The 27,099-nt window shown below is 35.2% G+C and overlaps 2 protein-coding genes across 2 annotated transcripts; both read left to right on the forward strand.

Annotated features, from left to right (window-relative positions):
• The first annotated feature begins 241 nt into the window (after positions 1–241).
• LOC130614245 (uncharacterized) lies at positions 242–25,759 on the forward strand. The gene is made up of 5 exons (XM_057435664.1): positions 242–385; positions 23,357–23,444; positions 23,787–24,045; positions 24,667–24,863; positions 25,148–25,759. Exons 2-5 carry the CDS (start codon positions 23,396–23,398, stop codon positions 25,345–25,347), a joined length of 705 nt encoding a protein of 234 aa, XP_057291647.1. The 5' UTR covers positions 242–385; positions 23,357–23,395; the 3' UTR covers positions 25,348–25,759.
• LOC130613559 (uncharacterized) lies at positions 12,149–14,389 on the forward strand. The gene is made up of 5 exons (XM_057434886.1): positions 12,149–12,289; positions 12,767–13,080; positions 13,214–13,368; positions 13,846–13,892; positions 14,324–14,389. The coding sequence occupies exons 1-5, from the start codon at positions 12,149–12,151 to the stop codon at positions 14,387–14,389; spliced, it is 723 nt and encodes a 240-aa protein (XP_057290869.1).
• Positions 25,760–27,099: the final 1,340 nt, after the last annotated feature.

Raw genomic sequence — 27,099 nt, forward strand, 5'->3', positions numbered from 1 at the left:
CAACTGCAAACTGTGCGACACAGTCAGGTGGAGCGCTTTAGTACAGGTATGCAGTATGTCGTAAAACAAGTGATGCGCACACACCATTATAGTGTTGCGACTGTAAAATATTTTTCAAAAAATAGTTGGACTACGGAAACACGAAAGCGATATAATATTATTTTTAAAAAGGCTTATGTCTAATTTATAATTTCTTTTCTAAAAACCTTTTATAATTCTCTCAATGCAGTTTCTTTGATATGAATAAGTGCGTAGTCACAGTTACAGATAAATAACATTGCGTTGTCTATTTCGTTAAAAAAGTTTTAATTACTTGCGCGTTTTGAAGGAAATTAAAAAAACAAGTTTTATGCTAAGAGGAACATAACAATAAATTTTAAGATTTGTAAGTTATTTTTTGTTTGTTCGAAACATGAATTCGGAATTTATTTTGTAAATTTTGTTTCATCTTTAACCACCTTGCTTTTTTGTTAAAATTGTTCTTATTATGTTTTAACTGAACAAAACACCTTGAAAACCAATAGTAGCTATGAAAACTTGATGAATAGTTCTTTCGAAGATGACATCTCAAAGGTATAAATGATTAAACTAATAATTGCAAGTAAACGCATTGTTAGGTAGAAGCTATTGTAAGATTTTTAGCAACAATTAAAATAAAAAAGGTACAAGAGATTTGACAATGTATTTTCAAAGAGGGACATAGGAACATTATGTGTTCTTACATGGATTATCTTATAATACTCAAACCACTATTCAGTCCCTGAGTATAAGTTCTATAAAGACAATTCTTCCCCACAAAAGAAGCCAAACAGTACGGCAGGTACGACTCTGCCTTCTGTTTTACAGGAAAAGTACAACATCATAAGTTTGATAAAAGGTAAGATTGATAGAACAGTATTATTGAAATTATGTTGACAAGTTTATGACTTGTAAACATAATGGGTGGTAAATCAAGGACGTGCAGTCAAACAGACATTTGCTGACCCTAATTTTCAAGAAATTTGAAATGGCCCCATTGAGATTTCGTGTTTAGTTGTATATATTTATATCAAATTGGCATGTGATTTTTGTATGCGTGTTCAGTGTTGTCTCATGTGGCTTGTTGTTGTAAATAATTATATATCAAGGGAACTGTTCTCGTTGTTCATGTTGTTCATGCCCGTGTCGTATCGAATTGTCTCTCTGTTAATCGTGCATAACCATGTATGTATATATTGGCTGTACTCAATTTAATTGGAGTGTTGTACTGTGCAAGTTTTTTGTAGAGAACAGTTTACTACGTTGCAAACAAAATTTATAATATAGTATTTCGCCCGTCAATTAAAGTGTATTCTATACAAACGCGCAGCTACAAAATTAATTAAAAAAAAAACAATTAACCCAATTACCGAAATATTTTTAATTCTTAAATCATTTAAAAGTGTATTAAAAAACCTTTTCAAAGATATAAAACTTGTTTAGATTTTAGAGAAGATAGAAGAAAACAAGAAGCCCTCCGGCTTGAAAATTTGCGTCATTAGCCTGGACGATTTTGAAATTTGAAGTAGACCTTGAAAACCGAGAATTATAGGGTAAACAAATAATTGAGTATCCCAAATCTCATTTAGTATAGTAATGACATGGTTCCAAGGGCTATTTGGGATTAATAAGCCCGACTATCATTTATAATGTAGTAGTAGGTGAGAGTCAAAATAGGCCGATTCTCATTTATAATCGAAGACACATTTTCAAACGGAAAATTAAATTTGGTCTTACTTTCGAATAACTTTGAAAGCAGTCTTCGATAATAATCGAAGACACATTTTCAAACGGAAAATTTACGACAAAATCAACCAGAAGCTTTAGTTTTTGATTATCTGTCAATCAAACGCATGAAGTTGTTTACTTAAAGAAAGTTAAAACTGAAACCTCTGGTTGCTATGTAGATTTAGTGTGTTAGGAATGTTATTGTGTTTTCAATTGTCTTTCGCGTTTGATTGACAGATGGATTAACGTCATTTCTTTATGAACTCGTTGCTACGGCAGTCTATAAAAACATATGCCACAAGGTGAAGCTGAAACTTAGAAATAAAACTAAGGCAACCTTCTCTTCTTCAAGAGTTAAGTTTTTCTCAGATGAATCATTCTTATAATCTTTTACTGTATCTGTTTTTTAGTGCTCTTGTTATGATGTTTAACCAAAGAATGATTGATACTTGAATTTCTACCCAAACTAAAACCACTCCTAGATATCAAAATTTTGTTGTTATAACCCAGTGTTCCACTCTTTATGTTCAAGTTCATATTGGAAGGAAGCATATAGATGCCTTGCCTAACAGAATAATCGATCTTACTCGATGCAAAATTTAAGGTGTCTTGATATCTTTTAATATCTTGTTGTATATCAACTCTGGCACTGGCTGTGTTCCCTATGATTGATGACCTCGCAGAATCCTGTGAACTAAGAAGCAGATAGGCATACGTCCTGACACTTTTCGAAATCATGAAAAGACCTAGCTTGGTGAAACCCTGAGACTTCTCTACAATCCATCTCGTCATGGAATCATTGGTGAAATAACTTAGGCCTGGTGTGGAATATTTTTTGCGCTTTCTTTGGTTCGAAGAAAAGAAATACTGCCCTCTATAAAGTTTTTCATTCGAAGATACACCGTATTCTCTATAAACTTCTAAAAAATTTTCTTTCGAGTATGGGTTATCATATTTGTTGAAGCCACTTTCAAAAGGCAATGGTAATACAAGCTTTTTAAAGATCCGCTGAATGTGATAATAAACATGAAGCCTGTAAACAGACCTCATCAGGGGGTGAACATCGTTCAATAAATGTTAAGAACTAACACCACAAACACTTGACGTACACCAAACAGCAAAATTTAATTGGGTTTGCCATAATTTAAAGGGATGATTATTCCATATTTCAAATTTTTTATCATCCTCTTCCATTTCATACTCGGTAAATATGTTTGGGAAAGTAACATCAAACTCCTCGTTCGTATCACCATTTACTATAATTGTTTGCTTTGTTAAATCTAAGCCTTTAATCTTTTGTAAATATTGACCTTTGTTTTGATAGTACTTTACGTCAGAATTGTATTCATATATGCTCTTCATTATTATTATATTGCTATAATATATAATTATGTTTATCACAATAAAAACATTAAAGGGGAGAAGACTATTCATTTATTATATCCGATTACCGGTGGTTCAAAAGAAATAGCTATCGTCAGCATATTTCAAGATAATGTGACGTGTGAGTTTGGAAGTGACACAAAACTTACTGATAACAGCGATAATTTAATAGATGGACAACCCAGCAATCTTCTATCGTGTTTTAACAGTTCAGATTACGGTGATACCACACTATTTGAGACTAGAAACCTCATGTACATTAAGCTAAGAAATGGTATTATCGACTCATTGACGTTAAGTATTACCGACCAAAATGGTGAATTAATAACCGATAGTTTAGGTGCAAATGTTGTCTTACATGTTCGATAAAAAAATATTTTTTTATCTACCATAAATATAATGGAATTTTGACAAAAGCTAAATCCAGAACGTTCTTTAAGAATGCCAAAAGGTATAAAGGGTACGAGGCAAAAGGTCATCGTTACCCACAATTCTTCAGAAATAGATGAAAATCAGTTATTATTAATTAGATTTCCAAACCTGGGTTCTGATGACGTCATTGTACCAGGAAGCACAAATTCAAGTTTCAATATTGATCTCAACTCAAAAGCAGATACGAAAAGAACATTGGTAGAAAATATCGGGCGAGCGATTATTAAAAAATTGGCTGTAAAATTTGAGGTAAATGAGGTTTTAAGTGTAGATGATTTTGATGTTTTTGCTTGTTTGTTTTTGCTTTGGCTTTCGAAATATGATAAGAGAAACAAAATGAGCCAAGGTATTATCCATCCTCAAGGAAATAGTGAAAATGCTATGAATTTAAGAGGAGGCGCTTCTAACGAAGATGTAAGTAAAGTACCTGATAAAGCCATTTCGGATACCTATGGAAACAAGTTAATCATACCACTTGACTTTGAGCTACTAGACAGTGTGTTACCATTTAACCAATCAGGGCTGGGTAATAAATTGGCCCATAAAATTACCTTTAGCAGTTACAATCGTGTCATCAAGTCTACACCTGCTAAACCTTCAGGGGCTTCGTCAGGGACTTCGGCGCCTTCGCCAGATGCCAAGTATAAAATCTCAAACATTTCTTTAGAATATGAAATCACCACACACGATTATCTAGCAACTTCAATGAGAGAAGAGTATAGGGACCTTGTTGTGCTCTATGACAGGATTTTGAGACATCGTTTGATACAAGTCAATAAAAGTGATTCAGTTTGGAATTGGTCCTTCAACACACCCGCTAGAAGTTTGAAAAGTATCCTCGTTCTTTTTGAAGAAGAACAACCATACAAAAGAGATACAACAAGAGTTTATAATCCTAAAATTGAAAAGGTATCTGTGATAGTAGAAGGAAAGCCGAGTCACCTATACGCTCAGGGAATGAAACCTTTTGAGCAATATGATGAAATTTCTCGTTTCTTCGCAGCAGGTAAACTGAAAGACGTTGCAGATGTTTCGAATTTGACTGATATGAACATTGGTGAGTACTTGACTGACAAGTATGCGTTGTGACTAGATTTCAGGACAATTGATGAAAATAAGCTGCATGGAACAGGACGAAGAATAGAAAATTCTAGTGAAGGTATCACTTTACAGATAAAAAAGAAAGCAGGAAACCTAAATGCTTACATCTATCTGATAATGGATGCTCAATTAAACATTAAAAATGGAGAATTTGTTTCTGTCTTATAGTAAATGGAGTACATGAAAGAACATCACACTGCGTTATTTGTTGGTCCGACTGGATGTGGAAAAACAGAATGTGTACTCTTTGATTTCATCATTATCATATGTACAACGTTGAGATGGAATAAAACATACAGAGATACAAAGTGGTTTTGGAATGACCCCTATGTGATTTTAATCGAGCCAGAAGACCGTTTGTATGATTGGATCAAGAAAATGAATGGTTTCTGTGCGGGATATAAAACTTTGTTTCTGATTAATGACATTATTGCAGACAGCAGTCTGGTTAAGAAAAGACAGCCCTTACTTGATTTAGCCATATCCGGACGTCATAGAAATCATTCATTATGGTTACTTACCCAGAGTTATACCACAATACCTAAAAAATTACGTCGACAGGCAAAAATGTTGCATGTTTGGTATCCAAGGGATAGGGATGATTTAAATACTATCCATAAAGAGAATAATGTTACTAAGGAAGAAGAATTTAGCCAAGTTAAAGAAAAACTGGAGGAAGGAAAGCATACTTGTCTAGTAATGTATAAGGTTTACCAGTAAGTGTTCTTGTGGTTTTGTTACAGATTTGTTGTAACAAAACTAACAAGAGATTGCAAAACTGTTGGTAGTCTCTTATAAGACACCTATCAAGAGATCTATAGCATCCTGTCAACATCCTATAAGACACCTATCAAGAGATTGTAAGACACCTATCAAGAGATTGTAAGACATCTGTCAAGAGATTGCAAGAGAACATAAGAAATTTATAACAAATATAAGAAAATTATTGAATACATCAACTTCATCTTATTAGCCACTATATTCTCAGCGATTTTGTATGTTGGCTTTCGTCTCAGAAAATATCTCACGTCAATTATAATGACAGAAGTATTAATAGATAATATAATTGATATTTCGGGTGAAGATGACTCCAAAAAGCCGAAATTGCTTAAATGTGTTTTAACAGGTATTGGTGGAATCACGACTACATTGATTAAAAGGTATTAGAAGAAACTCACCAAAGTCATGAAATTATATGATATATTGTAAGCCCTGCAATAGCCGTTTTCGAGACTGGTATATCTAAAGCATTAAAGGATAACAGGGTTGACTATAATGAACTTCGGGTCTTAGGAGGCGTATACTACAAAGCTTTAGAAAAGGTGATCTCAACAGATAGAAAGATGGAGACCAAAACACGTAACTAATTTGAAAACAGTATGATCGCTGAGTAAAAAAAAGTCTAAGCCCCCAAGAACAAGGCTAGTAATGTGCGCCTGCTTACCGGTTGCGTATCATTATTCAAAAATTATCATTCGTAATAGAAATGACTGAGCTTCAAGAAATTTATTATCAACCACAGTATTTGTGGAAGGGACAAAAGGCTGTTACATTTTTGAAAAGCATGAGCAAGTAGAAGCCAAAAGCGATTAAACAATGGCTTTCAAAACAAGCATTTTGGCAAGTGCATTTACCTAGTCCAAAACATGTTGAAAGACCTCATTGTGATGTGACTACTCCTAATGAATTACATCAGTTCGATCTACTCTACATGCCGGGTGACAAACTGTATGGTAATAAGTACATTTTGTCTGGAATTGACGTTGCTTCACGATATAAGACAGCAAGGCCATTGAGAACACAACAGGCCAAGGAGGTTGCTGAAATGATTAATGATATTTACAAGGGTGCTCCTTTAACGTTTCCAAAGACATTTCAGTGTGACAATGGTGGCGAGTTTAAATCAGATGTGACAAAATTGTTAGAGAAGCATAACGTAGAGATAAGGAGAGCAACGACAAAATATAAGCATACCCACACTGCGTTTGTTGAAGCGTTGAACAAGGTACTTTCTGAAAATTTATTCAAAATACAAAATGCTCAAGAACTTAACGACAATGAAAATGTATCATCTACATGGGTTAAACATTTATGTAAGCTGATTGAGAGACTAAATAACACAAAGACGCAGATGACTGACAATCCTAAAGAAGCCATTAAAATGAAAGAAGTGCCTTTAGTTAAACGAGAGAGTTATCCACCTGAAGAGAAGTTACCACAGGATGGGCTGTATAGATATTTGCTACAACCTGGTGAAGAACATGCTGATAGCAAGAAAAGAGAGACTGATAGAATATGATCAAAGAAGACTTATCGGTTAAATGAAGTAATACAGAAACCTGGTAACCGGGTCATGTATTACCTTCAAGATGGACTTGAACGGGCTTTTGTGAAAGAAAAGCTCATGTTAATACCGGAAGATACAGAATTACCTCCTGATTATGTACAAAATTGGTGAGAAAAATGATTTAAAGAAATTATATCAGAAATATATTGGAATGCTGTCACATAGACCAACTATTATGCAATTACATAACGATAAAATCAAAGAAATTTCCGCTGCCGAAGATCGAATTCCTTCATTAAAAATCGAACTCCAGACATTGGGGGATAGGGTATCCAACATTGTAAAACACAAAGAACATACTCTCAGATTTACACAGATCAAAAAGGAGAACGACGTAATTTCTAACATGAGAATGAAATATTATTTGGATGGTTGTTTTCTGCTGAACAAATATATGGAATTAGATAGGAAGACTAAATCTCGTGCAGGTCTTGATATGTTGATGAAAAAAGAGTTTAACCTGAATATTAATAGAAAAAATGATATTTACCATTTATTTCGCTCAGTCGTAGATCCGTACTATGCCTGTGTGGATGAAGACAACGTAAATGATGAAAATTACTGTTATAACTGTCAATCCTTTCGCGTACGGGATAAGTTTATCATGGGTTGTCCTAAATGCGCTAGCAAAGTACCCTCAGATTGTTATTGAAACATTTAAAAAGGAGATCAAACGGTAACGCAAGGAGGATTGTATGGAAAAGCTCACAGAAAATGATGTCAGGCGTTATCTCAAAAAGAACAAAGGAAAAAATGTCAAATTCTATGATAACAGCACCATGATCCTATGGATGGTAACTGATATTCAGCCACTCCAGATGACGGACGAAATGGAGGCTGAGTTGCAAAATATGTTTAAGGCTATGCAAGGAACTATAAGTATAAGAACGGCCTTCGTAATTCATATAGTTACCCCTACATACTTTATAAGTTTTGCCAGATATTGGGTTATAACGAATTCCTAGCTAGGTTCAGGTTACACAAAGATGAAGGGCGGATTATCAAGCATGACTGAATCTGGAAAAAATCTGTGAAGAAAATGGTTGGAAATTTATCAAGTCATACTTATATTGAATATCTGTACCGGGGAGAATGTAGTACTAACGTATGTAAGTAACACACGTTAGCTTTCGATTACAATTAAAAATGACTTAAAGAAATATATATTATATATAATAAGATGCAAACAAGTTACAAGTCAATGAATGTTCAACCTTTGAGAAAACTTTGTGCCTCTCGAAAGATTAAATATTGCTATCTGATGGGTAAAACTAAAATGATCGAGATCCAATGACAAAGATCCAACTTTTGTTCTTGACCAAGACAGAAAATGGTTTTCTAGCAAATGTCATTTAAAATGGACAAAAAACAATCGAGAAAAATATCTCGGCTATCATAAAAAATATTATGCTATAGGAAAAATTAAATTGCTTTTGGTTACATAATTAAACATATTTAAATAATAAAAAATAATAAAGTTGATAATAAAATGACTTATAAAATAATAAGATAAATGAGTTTTAGGAATTTAAAAGTTGTAGTATTAAAGTCTCTTGCGAAAGAGCGTGGCCTTAGCGGCTATTCAAAACTTAGAAAAGCTGAGTTGATTGAATTATTAGAAGCGAGTGATCGTATGCCCACCCATAGACCGATAAGGTATAACAAACCTATTCCAGCTCACAAACCGAGAACTAAAAAATATGCTTCTGTCCGCCCTGTTAAGATTATTCCTAGTCCACAAGACATGGATTTATTTGAACAGCAAGAAATGATTAAAAATAGACCTCAGGTAAAGAGCGAATTGAATGAATGGAGGGACTGGTTAGTAAACCATATACCTAAAACTATTAAAGACAAAGCTAGTGGATATTTCAAGACCTTTAGGTTATGGAATTGTATAAAAAGTTTAAAGGGGGGGGACGACACTATTGTGGATTCGATCTATGAAGAACAGAAAAGACGCTATAATGATGTTGTTCGAGAATTAAACGAACGACGACAAATCTACTTAATTGAAAACCATCCAAGATCAAACCGATATGAGGTTACTGGCAATTTGAACAATGACCTATCAAAAATGATTTTCAACCGAATTAAACAAGATATTGAAATGCGTCCCAGGATTGTTTACAGTTTTACAGCTCGAATTTATAGGGGGGAATGGAGAAAAAATGTACACTATGAAAAAACACTACCTACTTTTGATGAGACGACGAATGAAAGCAGTTTATTCGCCGGCAACCGATAACCTACTATTTCCCGTAAAACCCAGGCTCGGCCCGTATAGTCGAATGTATACAAAGAAAGTACCCAAGGAGTAAACTCATTTCCCGAACGATTTTTAAAATTATTTTTTCACCACAAAAACCCATGAGACTTGTAGTTTTCAAAAATGTGTTCATTTTTGATGAGACGCCGAATGAAAGCAGTTTAATCGCCGGCAACTGAAAACCTGCGACTTCCCGTAAATCCCTGGCGCGTCACGTATAGTCGAAAGTATACAAAAAAAGTACCCAGGGAGTAAACTCATTTCCCGAACGATTTTTAAAATTATTTTTTCGCCACTAAAATCCCTGAGACTTGTAGTTTTCAAAAATGTTTTCAAAGTTGATGAGACGCCGAATGAAAGCAGTTTAATCGCCGGCAACCGAAAACCTTCGACTTCCTGTAAATCCCGGGCTCGGCCCGTATAGTCGAATGTATACAAAGAAAGTACCCAAGGAATAAACTCATTTCCCGAACGATATTTAAAATTATTTTTTCACCACAAAAACCCATGAGACTTGTAGTTTTCAAAAATGTGTTCATTTTTGATGAGACACCGAATGAAAGCAGTTTAATCGCCGGCAACTGAAAACCTGCGACTTCCCGTAAATCCCGGGCTCGGCACGTATAGTCCAATGCATACAAAGACAGTACCCAGGGAGTAAACTCATTTCCCGAACGATTTTTAAAATTATTTTTTCACCACTTAAACCTATGAGACTTGTAGTTTTCAAAAGTGTTTTTATTTTTGATGAGACGCCGAATGAAAGCAGTTTAATCGCCGGCAACCGAAAACTCGCGATTTTCCGTAAATCCCGAGCTCGGTCCGTATAGTCGAATGTATACAAAAAAGTACCCAGGGAGTAAACTCATTTCCCAAACGATTTTTAAAATTGTTTTTTCACCACTAAAACCCATGAGACATATAGTTTTCAAAGATGTGTTCCTTATTGATGAGACGCCGAATGAAAGCACTTTAATCCCCGGCACCCGAAAACCCGCGATTTCCGTAAATCCCGGGCTCGGTCCGTTTAGTCGAATTTATACAAAGAAAGTACCCAGGGAGTAAACTCATTTCCCGAACGATTTTTAAAATTATTTTTTCACCGCCAAAAACCATGAGACTTGTAGTTTTCAAAAATGTTTTCATGTTATGAAAAGAAGTAGGCTTAGAAATAAATACTTAAAAAATAGAACAGAAGAAAATAGATTAGCTTTTAATCAACAAAGAAATATTTGTGTCACACTATTTCGAAAAGAAAATTATGATTATTACAACAATCTAAATGTTAAAAAAATTACCGATAACATTTTGGAAAACTATAAAACCTTTCTTGTCTGATAAAGGACCATCGACCCAAATTATAACACTGATAGAAAGAGAAGAAATCATATCGGATGATGAAAAGGTTGCAAAAATTTTCAACACTTTTTCACGAATATTGTAAAAAATCTGGATCTTACAATATCTGACACAATCCTTGTAATTTGTTCAAACATAGATGGCCCTGTTCTGAAGGCTATTAAACGATATGAAAACCATCCAAGTATACTGAATATAAAAAGAAACATTGGTGATTACAATCCTGGTTTTTCCTTCAATCATGTAGAAAAAGCTGAAATCAGGAGAGAGATACGAAATTTGAATATTCATAAGGCATGCCAAGAAACCGATATACCAACAAAAATAATTAAGGAAAACGAAGATCAGTATTTAGAAATTTTACATTTCTCTGTTAACTCTGCAATTGATCTGTTTAAATACCCAGAATTTTTGAAAAGGGCAGATGTGACACCACTTTTTAAAGAAAAAGACAGATCTGGCAAATCAAACTACAGACCTAAAGCATTCTTAGTAACCTTTCAAAAATCTTTGAGAAATGTCTGTATCGTCAGATTGAAAATTATTTTAACCGATACTTAAGCAAGTTTCAGTATGGATTTAGGAAAGGCTACAGTGCTCAGCACTGTCTCACTGTTATGCTTGAAAAATGGAAAAAGGCTGTTGTGAAAGGTAAAGCATGTGGAGCCCTTCTGACTGATTTATCTAAAGCATTTGACTGTCTCCTACATGATTTACTGATCGCAAAACTTCATGCATATGGATTTGACATATATTCCCTACACCTAATTATGAGTTATGAGAGTGGAAGATTTCAACGAGTAAAGATAAAAAATATTGTTTGGCGTTCCGCAAGGATCTATTCTAGGCCCGTTACTTTTTAACATATTTATCTGCGATCTTTTCTCAGTTGAATTTGATTTTAATGACATTGAATTTGCGAGCTATGCAGACGACACAACCCCATATGTTATCGGTAATGAATCAAAGGAAGTCGTTACTAAACTTCAATACATGTCTAAAAAAGTGTTTACATGGTTTGACAATAATGCAATGAAAGCAAATGATGACAAGTGCCATTTGCTTTTAAGCGATAACGAAATATTAAGTGCACAGATAGGCAACTCAGTAATAAAAAGCAGCACTCATAGGCGCCTACTTGGAGTCATTATCGATAACAAACTTAAATTTGATCTGTATGTGTCTAAACTTTGTGCAAAAGCGAGTCAGAAACTAAATGCGCTTACAAGGATGACATCTTTTATGAACTTTAATAAGAAGTAACTATTAATGAATTCCTTCGTAATTTCGCAATTCAATTACTGCCCTCTAGTTTGGATGTTTCACAACAGGGCTTTAAACAATCGTATTAATCGAATACATGAAAAAGCACTTCGGATAGTCTATAGTGACAGTTCTTCTTCCTTCGCAGACCTTCTTCATAAGGACAGCTCTGTTACGGTACACCAACCAACCTACAATCTCTTGCAACTGAGATGTACAAAATAAAAAATGACATGGCTCCAGAAATAATGCAAGATATTTTTCCTGTTTACAATCCAAATTACAATCTAAGAAATAATCGAGAATTTACTGGCCGTAATGCTAAATCAGTTTACTATGGTGCAGAAACTTTATCCTTCATCGGTTACAACATCTGGCAACAAATTCCGGTAAGAATCAAAGAAATGTCATCCTTGCAATCCTTTAAATCCCAAATTAAAACGTGGGTACCAAACTGCTCCTGCAGACTATGTAAAAAATACATCCCACAAATTGGCTTTATATGACTCGCGGATGTACTCTCGCTAATTTCATATTTGCTTATACACTTACTTAATTTATACAACCACAAATGTTTTTTCTTAAAAAATTGTATATATCTAAAAATATTTTATGCCTTATATTTATACTGTATATTTTTGATGAGATGCCGAATGAAAGTAGTTTAATCGCCGGCAACCGAAAACTCGCGATTTTCCGTAAATCCCGGGCTCGGCACGTATAGTCGAATGTATTTAAAGACAGTACCCAGGGAGCAAATGCTGTAGGGGCGCTATTGATTGATTTGAGTAAAGCATTTGATTGTGTGGATCATAATCAGTTAATAGCGAAACTACATGCATATGGTTTCTCAAGAAGTGCTTTAGGTTTTTTCAAGGAGTTATCTCACCAATCGGTTTCAAAGAGTCGGAATTGATGGCTATTTCAGCTTGTGGAAAGAGATTATTAGTTGCGTTCCCCAAGGTTCGATTCTGGGTCCACTTTTATTCAATATTAATATAAATGATTTAATGTTTATTTTAAATGATAGAGCTGATGTGAAAATTTGTAATTACGCAGATGATAATACACTTTATACATATGGAAAACAATTTGAGGAGATAAAGTTATGTTTAGAAAGTGCTTTTTCAACTGTTAGCACATGGTTTTTCAATAACGGGCTTCAGTTAAATTCTGAGAAGTGCGAACTGCTCATTTTGGGAAAATCAAAAAAACAAAGATTCTGTTACTTTAAATTTGAAAAATAATATATTACAAGAGTCTCCATACGTAAATTTGTTAGGTATAATTCTTGACAATCAGCTTTCTTCCAGGCAACATGTTCTTCCATTATGTAAGAAGGCTAATGCCAAGATCAATGCCCTAAAACGTATATCACCATATATGTCTAATTATAAGCGAAATGTTATAGCTAATTCATTTATTTATAGCATATTTAATTACTGGCTTCTTATATGGGGATTTTCAAGTAGAAATCTACTACATAAAGTTAACTCTATTCGGTCCGGGGGGGGGCGGATTCCGCCTCCCCTGACGGTTTTTTTTAATAACTCCTGACTGCTTTCTTAAATGGCTACGATACTTACTGAGTTTCAACATTTATCTATTAGACACCTGCATGCTAAATTTTTAGGTCCCATACCTTTCAGAGGCTTTGATATAGGTCATTACTCGAAACTACCCCTAAAATCTCTATGAAATCCTTATAATGGGGAAAATATAATAACTCCTGTTAGGATTATCCTTAGAACTTGAAACTTGCAACACAACTTTGTTTCATCAAGAAGAATCATTTTGAATAACTTTGACACGTGACTAATCCGATTTCCCGATTTTGTCGGATTTTACCCGAAAATCGAAAAAAACGGATTTTCGGGCAATTTTTGGCAAGTTTTAATCTGATCAATGTAAAAACGGGAAGATATGTTAAAAAAAATTTATTTAGCTTTCAGAAACTTCAAACAGAAGGTAAAAGTTCGCTCTAGAACAAAAGTAATTATATTGTAAGCAGATAGTGGCATTTTTTACAATTTTCAAGCTTCTGATGACGTCACAGAAAATGTGCTGACGCAAGCAAAAATTTATTTCCGCCATTGTGTTCCTTTTATGACGTACTATAAGTGTGCCAAGTTTGATTCAATTTGAACAATCCTATGAAAAGTTATTGAGGGGGGGCGGAATCCGCCCGTTTAGGACAGTCGATTTTAATTAGCCCAAGGCTAACATATTTAAACTATTCTTTTTTTTAATGTATCTAGCATGTTTTATTGTATATTGTATATCGACTTTAAAGAAAGAATAAATAAAATAAATAAATAAATAAATAAATAAAGTCATTTCTCGAACGATTTTTAAAATTATTTTTTCACCACAAAAACCTTTCTAAAAAACACGTTTAAACTCTCATAAAACATATCATACAGAATTTGACTTGTGACATCATAGCTGTTCATCACAAAAATCATGCTGTGTTTATCGATGCATATTAAAGAATGCTGCCAATGAGGAAATTCCCCGCACACACGCATCCTCTAATAATAATCAAAAATCAACGCATGCGCAGTAAGATGTGAACAATATGTTGAGTAAGGGAAATCCCCTACTTGCTTGGCAAACACCGGCACCACTTCAAAACAATCTGTACATAATAAATGAGTTGGTTTAAGAATGGAATCAGCAAACTCTATAGCACCGTGTCGGCACCAGTGGCAGCAACTTGCGAAGCTCTTGCCGATCGATTACAGAATGTGAGGGATACCGTTGCCTTCTACTATAACAAGGCAAAGGAACAAATTTCGGGAGGTACAACGCTTCACGACAAGATCGAACAGGAGGCAAGGGAAGACTACACGGAAGATATTCAAGGCCGCGTGGACGATATCCAGATGCTGGAGGTCAAAACATGGCGGTTCAACAAGCATTTGAACCAACCTCTAAAGGATCGGATTATGCGAAATATTACGCCACACATAGAAATGCGCGTTAAGGTTGTGTATAGCTTCGGCTGTGATATTTACCAAGGTGGAGGTGGTGTATCTTTATATCACAAAACTGAGAGCTCCGGGTCGCCGTCAAGTATAGAGGAAATCGAAGCGTTCGTTGAAGAATGAATCCCAGGAGCATACGAAAATTGTTTTCAAGGTGATAAGCACACGTGAGCCACTTTTGGGATGCAGCCCTCTCCCAGATTGGCTGCGAAACAAGAGGTGCATATACGCCATGGATGACGAAGATGCTAGAACGGACAACTTATGCTTTTGGAGATGCTTAGCTGTAAAAAAGAGGGTTAACGAAAAACGAGGAACAGAGTTTCTAACAAGGCCAGCCCTCACGTTAGCCCAAAAGTACTACGAGGACCCTAAGCTTAAGCGTCTTCGTATGCTGGACGGGCACTGTTTCTACATCAAGGACTTAGACGTGCTAGCCCAACAGAAATGGGAATGCGAGGTATGCAAACAACTGTTTACCAAAAGCAGCCACCTATCATGACATTAAAGGAACGAATGGGAGGGCGTCAAGACGACGATTATCTGTAAGGGCGGGAAGGTGAAACGTATGCCGAGCAAGGCGGAGAAGGTATTTTATGATGAGGGTTTTACCTACAATGCCTCAAAATGGGTGGAATACATGTCGAAGCAAGCCGGAAGGCATATTCATCACGCGCTATGCGGGCACGGAGGAGAACGCGTTATCCGCGATAGTAAAGGAAAGGAGTTGAAAGTTGACGGCTATCAGCCTATTTCAAAGACTGTCTATGAATACAACGGTTGCAAATGGCACGTGTGTCCCCGTCAGCCTGAGAGAATCGACGCGGACAAGGCTCGGTACGGTGCAACCCTGTCTAAGGAAAGGATGATACGGGAACAGGGCTACGGCCTCGTCACAGCTTGGGAATATGAGAAACCACCCAAAATCAAGAGGTACTTTACGAAAGAATTCGGGCCTTATCCTCACTACCTGGTATTTGATTTCGAGGCCCTCCTAGCACCTTTAAACTACCAGCAAACATCTGATTTAACATACCTCTCGAGACATGTTCCTGTAAGTGTTGGTATTGACGATAGCTTGAATAACCACCCGACCTTCATTGAGCACGAGAATCCCAAGGTCTTGGTTAAACAGTTTGTGGAGCTGCTGGAAAAGAGGCATGCCCTCATTGTGGAAGAAATAGGGGGAATGTACCCCAAGCCTGACGATTTCGACATGGTAGGTGTAATTGGGTTTAACAGCGGCAAGTACGACATCAACCTGATCAAGCGGTATTTTGTCGAAGAGATCGCGCAGAGAGCGATAAGATCAGGGTGGCTAAGAAAGACAACGACTATATTTTTTAAATTTATAGACATTAAAAATTTCCTTGCTCCCCGGCTGAGCTATGCCTGTTGGTGCAAATCGTTGCAATGTAAGCTCCAAAAACTCATGTATCCGTATGAGTGGCTAACGAGCCACGACAAGCTGAACCATGTTGGGCCTGTCGCGCACGAGAACTTCTATAGCCGGCTAGGTGGGAAAAACACGCTATCTCCTGAAGAGTACGGGACATTCTGCGCTGAGTTTTACAAAGAGGCTGCGTCACCATGATGGGCTGTTTGCGCGAGTACAATCTAGCCGACGTGGAACCTTTCATTGAAGCCGTGGATAAGACGAGGCTGCAGTATTTAACCGACAAGATTGATATTTTGAAGTATGCGGTCAATATCTCAGGTGTATCAATGCGGTACGTGTTGAAAAAATCCCTACGGTTGAATCCCAAGCTAGAGCTATACGCTCATGAGACCCATGCAGGCACAGGTGCAAGGAATCTTCTACACCAGGAGTTGTAAGAGTTGTAAGGAGGTACAGAAAGCATGTGAAAAATGTACGAGGAATGAGGCCTACAAGCTCCTACAGACGGGATGGTTGGTGGCCTTGCGATCGTATTCTGTAGATACCACGTACGAGACGTGACGGGTATCAGATCTCACGTGTACAGCAAACCCCACAAGTGCAAGACCATTCTTGGATATGACGCAAACATGCTCTACCCGAGTACCTTAATGCAAGACTTTCCCTGTGGGAAGGAACAGCTGATCAAGGTGTCTGCACCGACATCAGCACATAACTTAGAGCCACTGAAGCGGGGTGTGCGAGATGGAACCCTCTTTGGATTTGCGCAGGTTGATATCGAGGTACCTGAGGATCTGCGTGACAAATTCAGCGAAGAAAAAAAAAATTCATACTGTCTACAAAAGCTTAATCGGATGTCAAAAACAAAACAATAGAAATAACCCCAAATGGGGCACACCCTTTAAATTATACAAAGATCGTTCCTCTTCTCATATTGCATGTGGCCTTCTTGTAAAAAATTATACTTTATGGGCATAGAAATGTCCCCACACTATCCTAAACGTTCACTAAGTGGCTTGTCACATCATAATTTGTGCTAAAAAAGATCCCTAATATTGACCACTAAGGTAAGCTATAAATAGCTATAAAAAAATGAATAACAACCTAACTCATAGTTTAGCTGGCTAGAATTTGCTAGCTACGGTAGGAGCTAAGACACCCAGTTAATTATAGTTTAATTGGGGAGACGCTTATCCTTAATAAAACACATAATATAAAGAGAAACAATGTTATGTAAAAATTACGACATTTGCAGTGAGCTCAACAAACTAAAATTTTCTGTTTCGCACACAAATTTGTTTGCTAGCCAGCTGACACCTTAGTGTAGCATTTTGAATTTTAGAATAAACTAGTCGATAAGGCCAGTGGAAAAATCCACTTAGGCAGGAGAACAATGGAAAAAATACAGATTGTTTTAGGATTTTTGCTGACGTCAGCAGTGCATATGCATGATATCTTTTAAAGAATTTTTTTAACCTGTTGCTTGTAATGTGTAGAGCTTAAAACGCTGATCAAGAAAATGTATAGATTCACGTGCTTCTAACGAACGGTGAATGAGGTATAACAGTTTTAAAATTTTGCTAACGTCTGCAAGGTGTATCCAAAGTACAAAAGAAATTTTGTACCCGTTGCCTTCATCGTACAGATCTTGAAACGCTATTCAAGAAAATGTATATGATCATGTACTTTTGACGAACAGTTACACAGCTATAGGAGACAGGTTCGACAGGTTCAACCCCTTTGCTCCGAAACGGGTGGGTTGGCCCCAACTGATCCCATTTTCGTCCCAGGTGGTTCCTAGTTACCTACGCAGGAGATGACGTCAGTTATTTCCACCCGTTGCCAAGTTATTTGGCCTTAAACTTTAAAGCGCAATGCAATGGCTTCACTATTCTTATTTAATGAATTGACGTCAGTCTAAATATATTGACGTCATGCCGTAACGTCTAGGCAGTTAACAAATAAGACATACTTTTTTCGGCGACTTTAACGAAAATTTCGGCGACTTCTAAGGAAAATAAACACATCCACTGTGCTTATCACACACACTTCCTATTATACATATAAACATTAATTATGCAAAATATATAAAAAAAACTATGTTAGCTTTTATGAAAAAACGCGGAAAAATAAAAACTTTAAAGAATTTGAGGCTTTAATGCCTTTTTTTCTGGAAATGCGATTCTACTTAACAATTTGAAGTGTGCTACATAGAAAAGTAAGACGTAGCTGTAGCCACATAAAAACCGAACGTCTACTTTTTCCAAATTCTAATCTAATTCTAACTCTAGCCTTTATTTTCGACTTCTAACTCTACTTTACTATTTCTAGCTCCTCTCTTCACTTTCGAAGGTACTTCTCGTGGTTTCTGACACTACTTTTACTTCTAATTATTTACTTGGACTTTTCTTTCTTTTTCAAGTATGCTTTTCTGAAGCACTATACCTTCATTCTTGTCCCCAGAGCTCTTTGAGATTAAAACCTCGAAAGTAGCTCTGAGCTTGTCTAGTCACGTGATGAAAATACGCCACTATATGTGGCATATTTTTATGCTTGTAAACTAGCCGTTTTTCATTTGACTTATCGTTTGTGAGGACCTAATTGGGTTCGTCATTTAGCACAACTTGAGAAAGCGGATCTGACAGAAATTTAAATTTAATTTGATGATGACTCCTAGGCACTTGTTTAAATTTTTAAAAAACTTTATAATGTTTAAGCTACATGTAAATCTGAAACTTAGTTACGTAGCCAGTCTTTTGTAGCTTAGGTGCTAGTTTTAGCTAGCTAAGTGAAAGTCTCACCATACGTACAAATTTTACACACTAGTTAGTTAACTATTTATCCAGTATATTGCCGTTTTCAATCATGAGCTTAAATTTTTAATCATAAGTTTAACCAGAGTGACTTCTACTACTGCAAGACTCCCAAAAAGATGCCATCTATCTATCTCTAGCTATATAGGACATGGCTAGATATTTCTGGGAAAACTGTTTCGTTAAACCAGCCTAGAGCCTGATTATGGAAGATGAATTGACCCATTTGTGATTAAGTTAACCACCTGGCATAAAGTAGAGCACTATTAAATTTTTTTTTGACATTAGATAAAATGAGTCAACTCTCCTAAAGCTCAACTCACCGATACAACTCAGGATGAGTGGAATCGGTGAGTTGACTCCATTCATAGCTATAATATCACCTGGCAAGCCAGTGTCAGGTTGAAAAGCAAAAGCATGCACATTGCAAGCTAAAACAAATAGAGAAACAACCATATTATGTTTTAAATGCCTTATTAGTTTTACTTTGTCAAAAATATGTGGGTATTTTCTGTATTAAGTGATTTCGTTGAAACAAAGGACAAAAACAGGAAACCTTGTTTTTAATTAAGCAAACCCTTGGTAAACTACATACTCATGGACAATTTTACGTTTATTTTGCTGGTTTGTTTACACCTTTGATCTGCTATTTCTTCAAAAAATAAGTACATATTTTAACCCAAGAACAGCATATAAATCATGTCATGGGTTTACACTTCCCATTAGCCAACCTGCCTCATATATCAGGCTTTTAGTACGCATTCAAAAAGGTCAAAAAATTTCTAAAATTTAATTTTTGAGTGTGCCCACCCAACTATGTTTGTTTGTGATACACAATAGGCAGAGTTGATATTGATATTGATATTGAGATTTCACAAAAATTGTTTTATGTTGAAAGTTAGTTTCAACATATGATGTGAGAAATTTTCGCATTTTTTTGGCATACCGTTAAAAAAAATAATGTTTGCAATCAAAATGCATTTTTATAAAAAATTACAGTTTGAATATTTTTCAAAAGAAAAATGATGACAGCAAAATGTGTTTATTTTTATTTATTTTTCACAGTATAAGGTCTATATCAGACAAACATGTCATGGGGAAAAATACATTCTTATCATCTTGTTTTGTAGAACTTATTTCTGCAATTTTTTTGGGATATAATTTTGAAAAAAGTTACATAGAGCTAAAGATAGTTTAGCTCATGTTAATTGCAGTTTCCAGTTAGCTTGCTAGCTGGTTAAGTGAACTGCAATATAAAACAGTATATTGAGCTTCAAAATTGATGCATGATGTTTTGTTTACCCACATTGGGTATTGCCTCGATTAGCCAGGCCACTGAGCCTACCCTCTGTTACCTATGGCATATAAATTAAGAATTTAACATCAAATTGGCCTCTGATCTAAGCTGACAAGATTGTCTTGAAAAAACAACTAAAAATTTTACTATACGTTTTACTATAGTTAGCCAGCTAGCTACATGTTTTCAAAAAACCTCTATTACTGCAACCTACTAGCTAGACATCATCAACTCTATATTGTGGCTTCAATTACTATAATGGCATCCAATAGCGGTACGAAAAGTCTTACGTTTGAAAAACATGCTGCCGCTGTGGAGCCTCATCTGCCCCTTGTCAAAGATTGGGTGCAACTTGACAAGGAATCCCTTGTTCTAATTTCAAACTCATACAACATGCCTGTCAAGGGTTTCAGTAATTCTCAGCTCACCCCAGCTTTATTTGACAAATTTCGGCGCAAAGCAACCCTGGTTTCATGAGCAGGCAATGACGAGACATGCCCTACGAGTTTCCTCGACCAATTTCATGCAGGTTCATAGGAAAAATGCCTATGTCCAAAAATCATAAAACAAAAATAATAGCTGTCTTGCCACAATTTAACTGTATCTGAGATTTTCTGACTTTTTTTTTTGTACTTTTGTTATTAAAGTTTGGTTCTCTTTTTGTGTAGGTAAAAAAGCAGGACTCGCAAGAGGTATTTGGGTAGCATATGATCCAAGGGGAACCGGAATTAAATTCTAAATACAGTCTTCTAATTCTTCTTAAAAAACTTCACTAATTGTAAGCGAATATTTTTTTCAGAAATGTTTGTGCATGTGCAAAAAACCACAAACGTTTAACTTTTGTAAACATTGGAAAGTCATCTCATTGTGCTGAATATTTTCTACTAAAAAAGTTTTCAAGCAAGTTTTTTTAATGCCACAATTTTTGGTTCTTACATAAAAAAAAACTTAAGAAAATTAGTGCTTATGTGCAAAATGAAATAGTATTTATATTCGCAGGAATACACTTTTGCAAATTTCCAAAATAATTATATAATTTTTGCGAAAAATACTTGAAACTTGCAAAATCTTATTCCCTACTACATGAATAAACATTTGCATAGCATACATTAACTTCTAGTAGCAGAGTTATGTTAGCTAGCTAAGCAGACTAGGTCCCTGGCTAGTTGGTGGGCCATATGTATCGCACTGAAAGCTAGATATGCAGGGAATGGTCAAATACTAACAGTAAATTTTGTTAAAAGAGAAAGCTGAATTATGTTCTTGGTAGATATTTATATATATATAACCTATGAATCTGTTTTAGATTCAGTCACGACATAATCATACGCGAGCATATACTTTGATCCTTCGTGTCTCCACCGCCATGTTTGTTTACATTCAAATGCTTAATATGGAAAAGCATAGAATTCTCATAATAGATCAATCAGAATCCACCACGTGACTAGACGGGTCCAGAGCTGCTTTCAAGTTTAGCTCAAAGAGCTCTGGAGTCGAGAATGCTATACCTTTTGTCTTTTTGCAGTTTTTTCATGATTTTATAAATAATTCCAACAATGTATTTATTTAAATTGACGATAAATCTTGGATCTTTCAAAGAAAGTTATTCCGCAAAATAAAATTACTGTATGACTATTTTAGCTACATACAAATAATTTTGCAATTGTTCACATGATCAATAGAACAACATTTTCAGATTGAAAATTAGAAATGTTATTTGATTAGAAATGCTATTTAGAAAACTATTTTTTACACTGTAAAAACATCTACAGGGATCTTTGTCCATCATGAAAATTTCCTACATTCTTGGCACAGAGTGGCCACTTAGCAGACATTGTGAACAAAATGCGGTTATCCTCGTCTACGGGGTTTGTTAATTGATATCAGAGCTGGTAAAGCTTGCTAGACAGTTAATAATACAGGGTACTGCTAATAAGCAATATGTTGGTTACTATGGTTACTATAATTAAAAAAATTGTCTCGCTTTTCCACTTTCTTCGGTTATAAAAGGAACTTGATCGAGTCCTGGTCTCTCTGTTGTTTACGGCGTCTTAATTAAAAACATTATTACGTGTTAACCTTGACCATGTTGTTAAAGTGGTAGAAATTGCAAAATTATTTATCAAAAGAATATGATTTAAGGTGATTTTTGTAGTTAGGCAGGTACTTTTGTGTATATTTACACAATAAGTAACTATGAAAAAGTGATAAGATCCAGATCATAGTATTTCGATAGATAGTAGTATGTTTAAAAATAAGGGAGCAAACAAATAATGCAACACAACTAGCCAAAGAAATTCGAGAGCCAACAAGGCCCACTACCTTTAGAACTCTAAAACCTGATCTAAGAAAGAAAACGTGTAGATTTCACGACTTGATTTGGGTTAGGATCGCGATGTGAATACAGAAATTTAAAATCGATTTATTGTTTTTCCTGGATAAAAAATGCCTTCGCAAACCGAAATATTTCTTTACATTTCTGCTGTATTTTTATTATGTGGAAGTAGAAACCCAAAAAAGTTCAGAACCCTATATTAAGAACTTTTTATGAGTCATCTCAGAAGATTTGTTGCTTCTATATATTTTTGATTCGGGTGTCTCTCCTCTCATGTGGAAGATTAGAGTAGTATGAGAAAAAGAAAATAATCGATATGAGAATACATCTTTAGGGGTTTTAGTATTTTTAAGGCATTGTATAACATTGGCTGTATAGTTAGCATTAGACTGTAGCGATTATTATCAATAAGCTTTCGGCGGTTTCCGCGGCCATTATCGGTATTACATTTTTTTTTAAAACAACTATATACATATATATATATATATATATATGTATACGGTATCATTAATATATATCAAACAGTTACGAAAATTAATTCTGTGATAAGATGAATAAGGTTGAATTTTCCATAATTTACTTGTTTATACACTTCTATTCACTATAATTAATCTTGTTAACACAGGTGACACCTCTAAAGAAGTTATTATTATTTTCTGGAAAGATGGTTACCTGCCGACCGAGAAGAAATGTTTCTATGGTTAAAGGCCTTGGTAAGAGTAACTTTAAATATTTATTAAAAAGATAAATTTTTCGTTTGTTTGGCAAAATCTTACGGGTCATAATTATTGCATAATTATTATAGGGGGAGATGAAGAGAGGGCGGAGGGCGGAGGGCGGAAGGGGTGGAGAGCGAGGTGGAAAATGTGGCAAAATTAATAAATAGTTGGTTGAGAGGTTGTGATAAAATTTAAAATTGCTAAGCAATGGTGGAGGATTACTCGGAGCCGAAGAGCTCGCAGCTTTGCGTTGTTCAGAGTTTCCATATTGTACTTTCGACAACAGAAACTTCGTTAATTTTTATATGTTACAACAAAACCTTTCATTCTATCTAGGCATTATTCAAATGGCCAATGGTATTGTAATCCTAATTCTTGGAAGCAGTGCAAGTTTCAAATTCAGAGAAGAAGTTTGGATAAACGAAAAGAGTGTGATTTCTATAGGCTTGTTACGAATATGTATAGCAGGAGTATTTGGTTCGCTGTTTACGTTGAAACCCAACATCGGTGGTTTAAATTGCACACATATGGTATTTTGCTTGTTATCCACTTGCATCGCGGTCCTGAATTGGATTACGTTTGCGATTGGTTTGAGGTGTGTTTTATGCTAATATTGCGTTATAATGTTTTCCTTACCTCGATCACCTCTAAATTCAGTATTCTAGCTTCATATTTGCTTCCTTTATTGACATGAACACAAATATCTCTGGAGAACAGGTCTTAATAAACGTTAATACAGGGAACTTTTTAACGTCATTTAAAACGACATTAAAATGACGTCATTTTGTATCCGACTGACGTCTTTAAAAAAAATTCCAAATTTTGTCCAAATTAGAACCACGTGAGATATAATAGTATATTGTAGAATGGAGAGGCTGTCACATTTTTGGTAAATGTGACATCATATTTGATCTCTATCACGCCATTGAAAAATGTTTTACCTGTAATGACTTGTATTGAAACATTCTAAGTTCTATCATAAATTGTTATCCTGCGTCATATTTATTAGTTACATCTTAATAACTTGTATAAAAAAAATCTTGTTATTTCGAACCATGCGTGTAAACAGGTGATTATGGGTTTTGTGTGCACCCAAAGGCTAGCCTACAACAATTAATATTTTTATTTTTATTATTATTATCATTGTTCTTTTTAGCTTTTTTATCTTGCTTCCACTTTTGTTTCTTGTTTCTCACTTTCCTTACTTTTTTTTTAGGTTTTACAACGAATGTCGTGAAAACATTCTTCGTAATGACGACAAATATGCTTTACAAGACGGTGACCTATGGATTTGTTCAGTTGGTGCTCGGATATATGCATGTCTTGTCACAGCTATTACAGCGGAATTGGTCGTTAACTTAATTGTCACACTGTACTGCTCTCAAGCATTGGATGGTTTTTGTAGACGAGCAGGTAACTTCTTTTTTATGTCGTTTTAGGTGTGAATAGATAAATTACATTTCTACTATTTAAATTCATATAAGAAGAATTTGTGGGGTGGGTATGGATGCAGACCAAAATACATAAAAATGATATTACTTTTTACATTTTTAAATTCCCTCCATGCATGCATATCTCTTTTTCTACCCTTCATTATATTCTAGCAGCTTATTTAAGCCAACCATGCTACCTTTGCTAGGTTTCTACATAGACCTATGTACATAAAGTTATCATTCAATGACTGTTCTAAAATTTAGGACTGGCATTTTCTGAACATCCCCATTCCGATAAGATGCACACACCGAGTTTGACTTACACTGCAACATCTCACAGTGCAACAAATTTAGCTACAGAAGAAAATTTCAGTGGGTCGCAACAGCAACAATTCAAAGAAGCTTCGATGATGGAGAATTTTTCTGGACCATATACTTCACAATATTTATCTGGAAATTACTAAAGTTGATTGCCATTATCACATGAATTTGTCGGATTAATTTTTGTATTCGTTACCCTGCATTCGTTACTGGAAAGTCTTTAGTAAATATTAGACTGCAAGAGAAATCTTCAAAAAGTTCACATTAATGTTCGTATGGTATGTCCTGGTTAGCAATGCATATTTTAATTATTAGGGATTACTGTTGTTATTAGCTGTGGAACACACAGCTTCTAGTTTCGGCTGAAAGCTCGCACAAAATCCTGATCTTCTGGGGTTTAAGCGAGTAAAATTGACTTTTAATCTGCCATTTTAAAAGTTCCATAGCTCAGCAGGTTTGGAAAATATCTCATTTTTTATCTTTTTGTCTTGTAAATAGTTTGTATGTTTTTTATACTTCTATATGCTAATAAAAATACCATTACATCCATGTAAATCTTAGTAAAGTCATTTTTATTATTTTGGCTATAACTGACGTAACAGCAAGCCAGCTAACGTAGTCAGTGTCAGAGTAGATAGCAATAGACAGACAGCTAGCTGGCTAGCTATTTTGTGCTTTTCTCCCAAGATTTCTATTTAGTTTGGTATGAGTGCATTTTGTGCTAGCCATCGCTGTTACGTCTTGTGGTATCTTTTACCAACCTGAAGCTAGCCACATAATTAGTAAGGAGGGATATATAGATCTTGTAATAATAATCCTTCAAATTTTAGCTATGATACTCTGCTTAACAAATCAAAGTATCTTTCCATACATCATAAGTTATTCTGTTAGCTCCACAGTAGCAGAATAAAATATTTCATCCTAGTGGTATGAACGAGGATAAATGTTTACGTTTTGACGGGATTTCCACGCTTGTGTATAAAATCTGAAAAATCGACAGATAATAAAATGCAGACTATATAGAAGAAGTTTATTTAGTCAACGCTTATACGGCTATAATACGGTGGAGATCTTTTTTGCTTAATTTTCCACAATTTTCTTTAATATGTCGAAATTGTAGTGTATGCCTTCACCATGTTTTTTACGCCTGACTACGTCTTTTCAATGTTTTCCATAAACTTAGCGTTGTCGTTTCAAGGGCATTAATAAGTTGATCAGCTATATATATTTACACCATATTACATGGCTAATTATACAGTAACAGCCGCCATGTTGATGATAAAGCTAGAAATTTTCCGCAGACCATGTCTATTTGACTAGCATTCAACGCAAGAAAAAAGAGTTGACTATCGCAGATATTTTTAGATTTTCGCCCATGACATATCTCCTTGTCATCCCTTTTTCGAGCGTCCTCGGCACAAAATGGTAATTCGGGTACCAGTTTATATAAATTACGCATATTATTATTGAGCTTGCTGCACAGTGACTAAACAGGAGGGGTTCTACTATTTTGCCAGCCTGTTAATTTTTCCTCCGTAAAACAGTCACCAAGAGCTTATTATTAAAAAGTTATGATGAATAAGGTATTTACAATGCAAGCTCAAATAGAGCCTGTTTTTGTGATACAGTATATATATTCAATCTTGTGCGCTTAACCGAGAGAGGTAATTAATTGGCATGGTAATCGACAATCTATTTTTTTATTCATAGAGATATTATTAAAAGAGAAAGAGACACAACGCGATAATTCTCTATTCAAATTCCTATTGTTAAGACAAACAATGCGGAGAAGGCGCGTCACTAGGTTCCAGCTCATTTTGTGCGTTTCTCGCAAAACGACTAATTACCGATTCTTTTAGTATACAATCCCGACAATTTTACTTGTAAAAGATTAA

This window comes from Hydractinia symbiolongicarpus, chromosome 11 (assembly GCF_029227915.1).
Source record: "Hydractinia symbiolongicarpus strain clone_291-10 chromosome 11, HSymV2.1, whole genome shotgun sequence".
Lineage (NCBI taxonomy): Eukaryota > Metazoa > Cnidaria > Hydrozoa > Anthoathecata > Hydractiniidae > Hydractinia > Hydractinia symbiolongicarpus.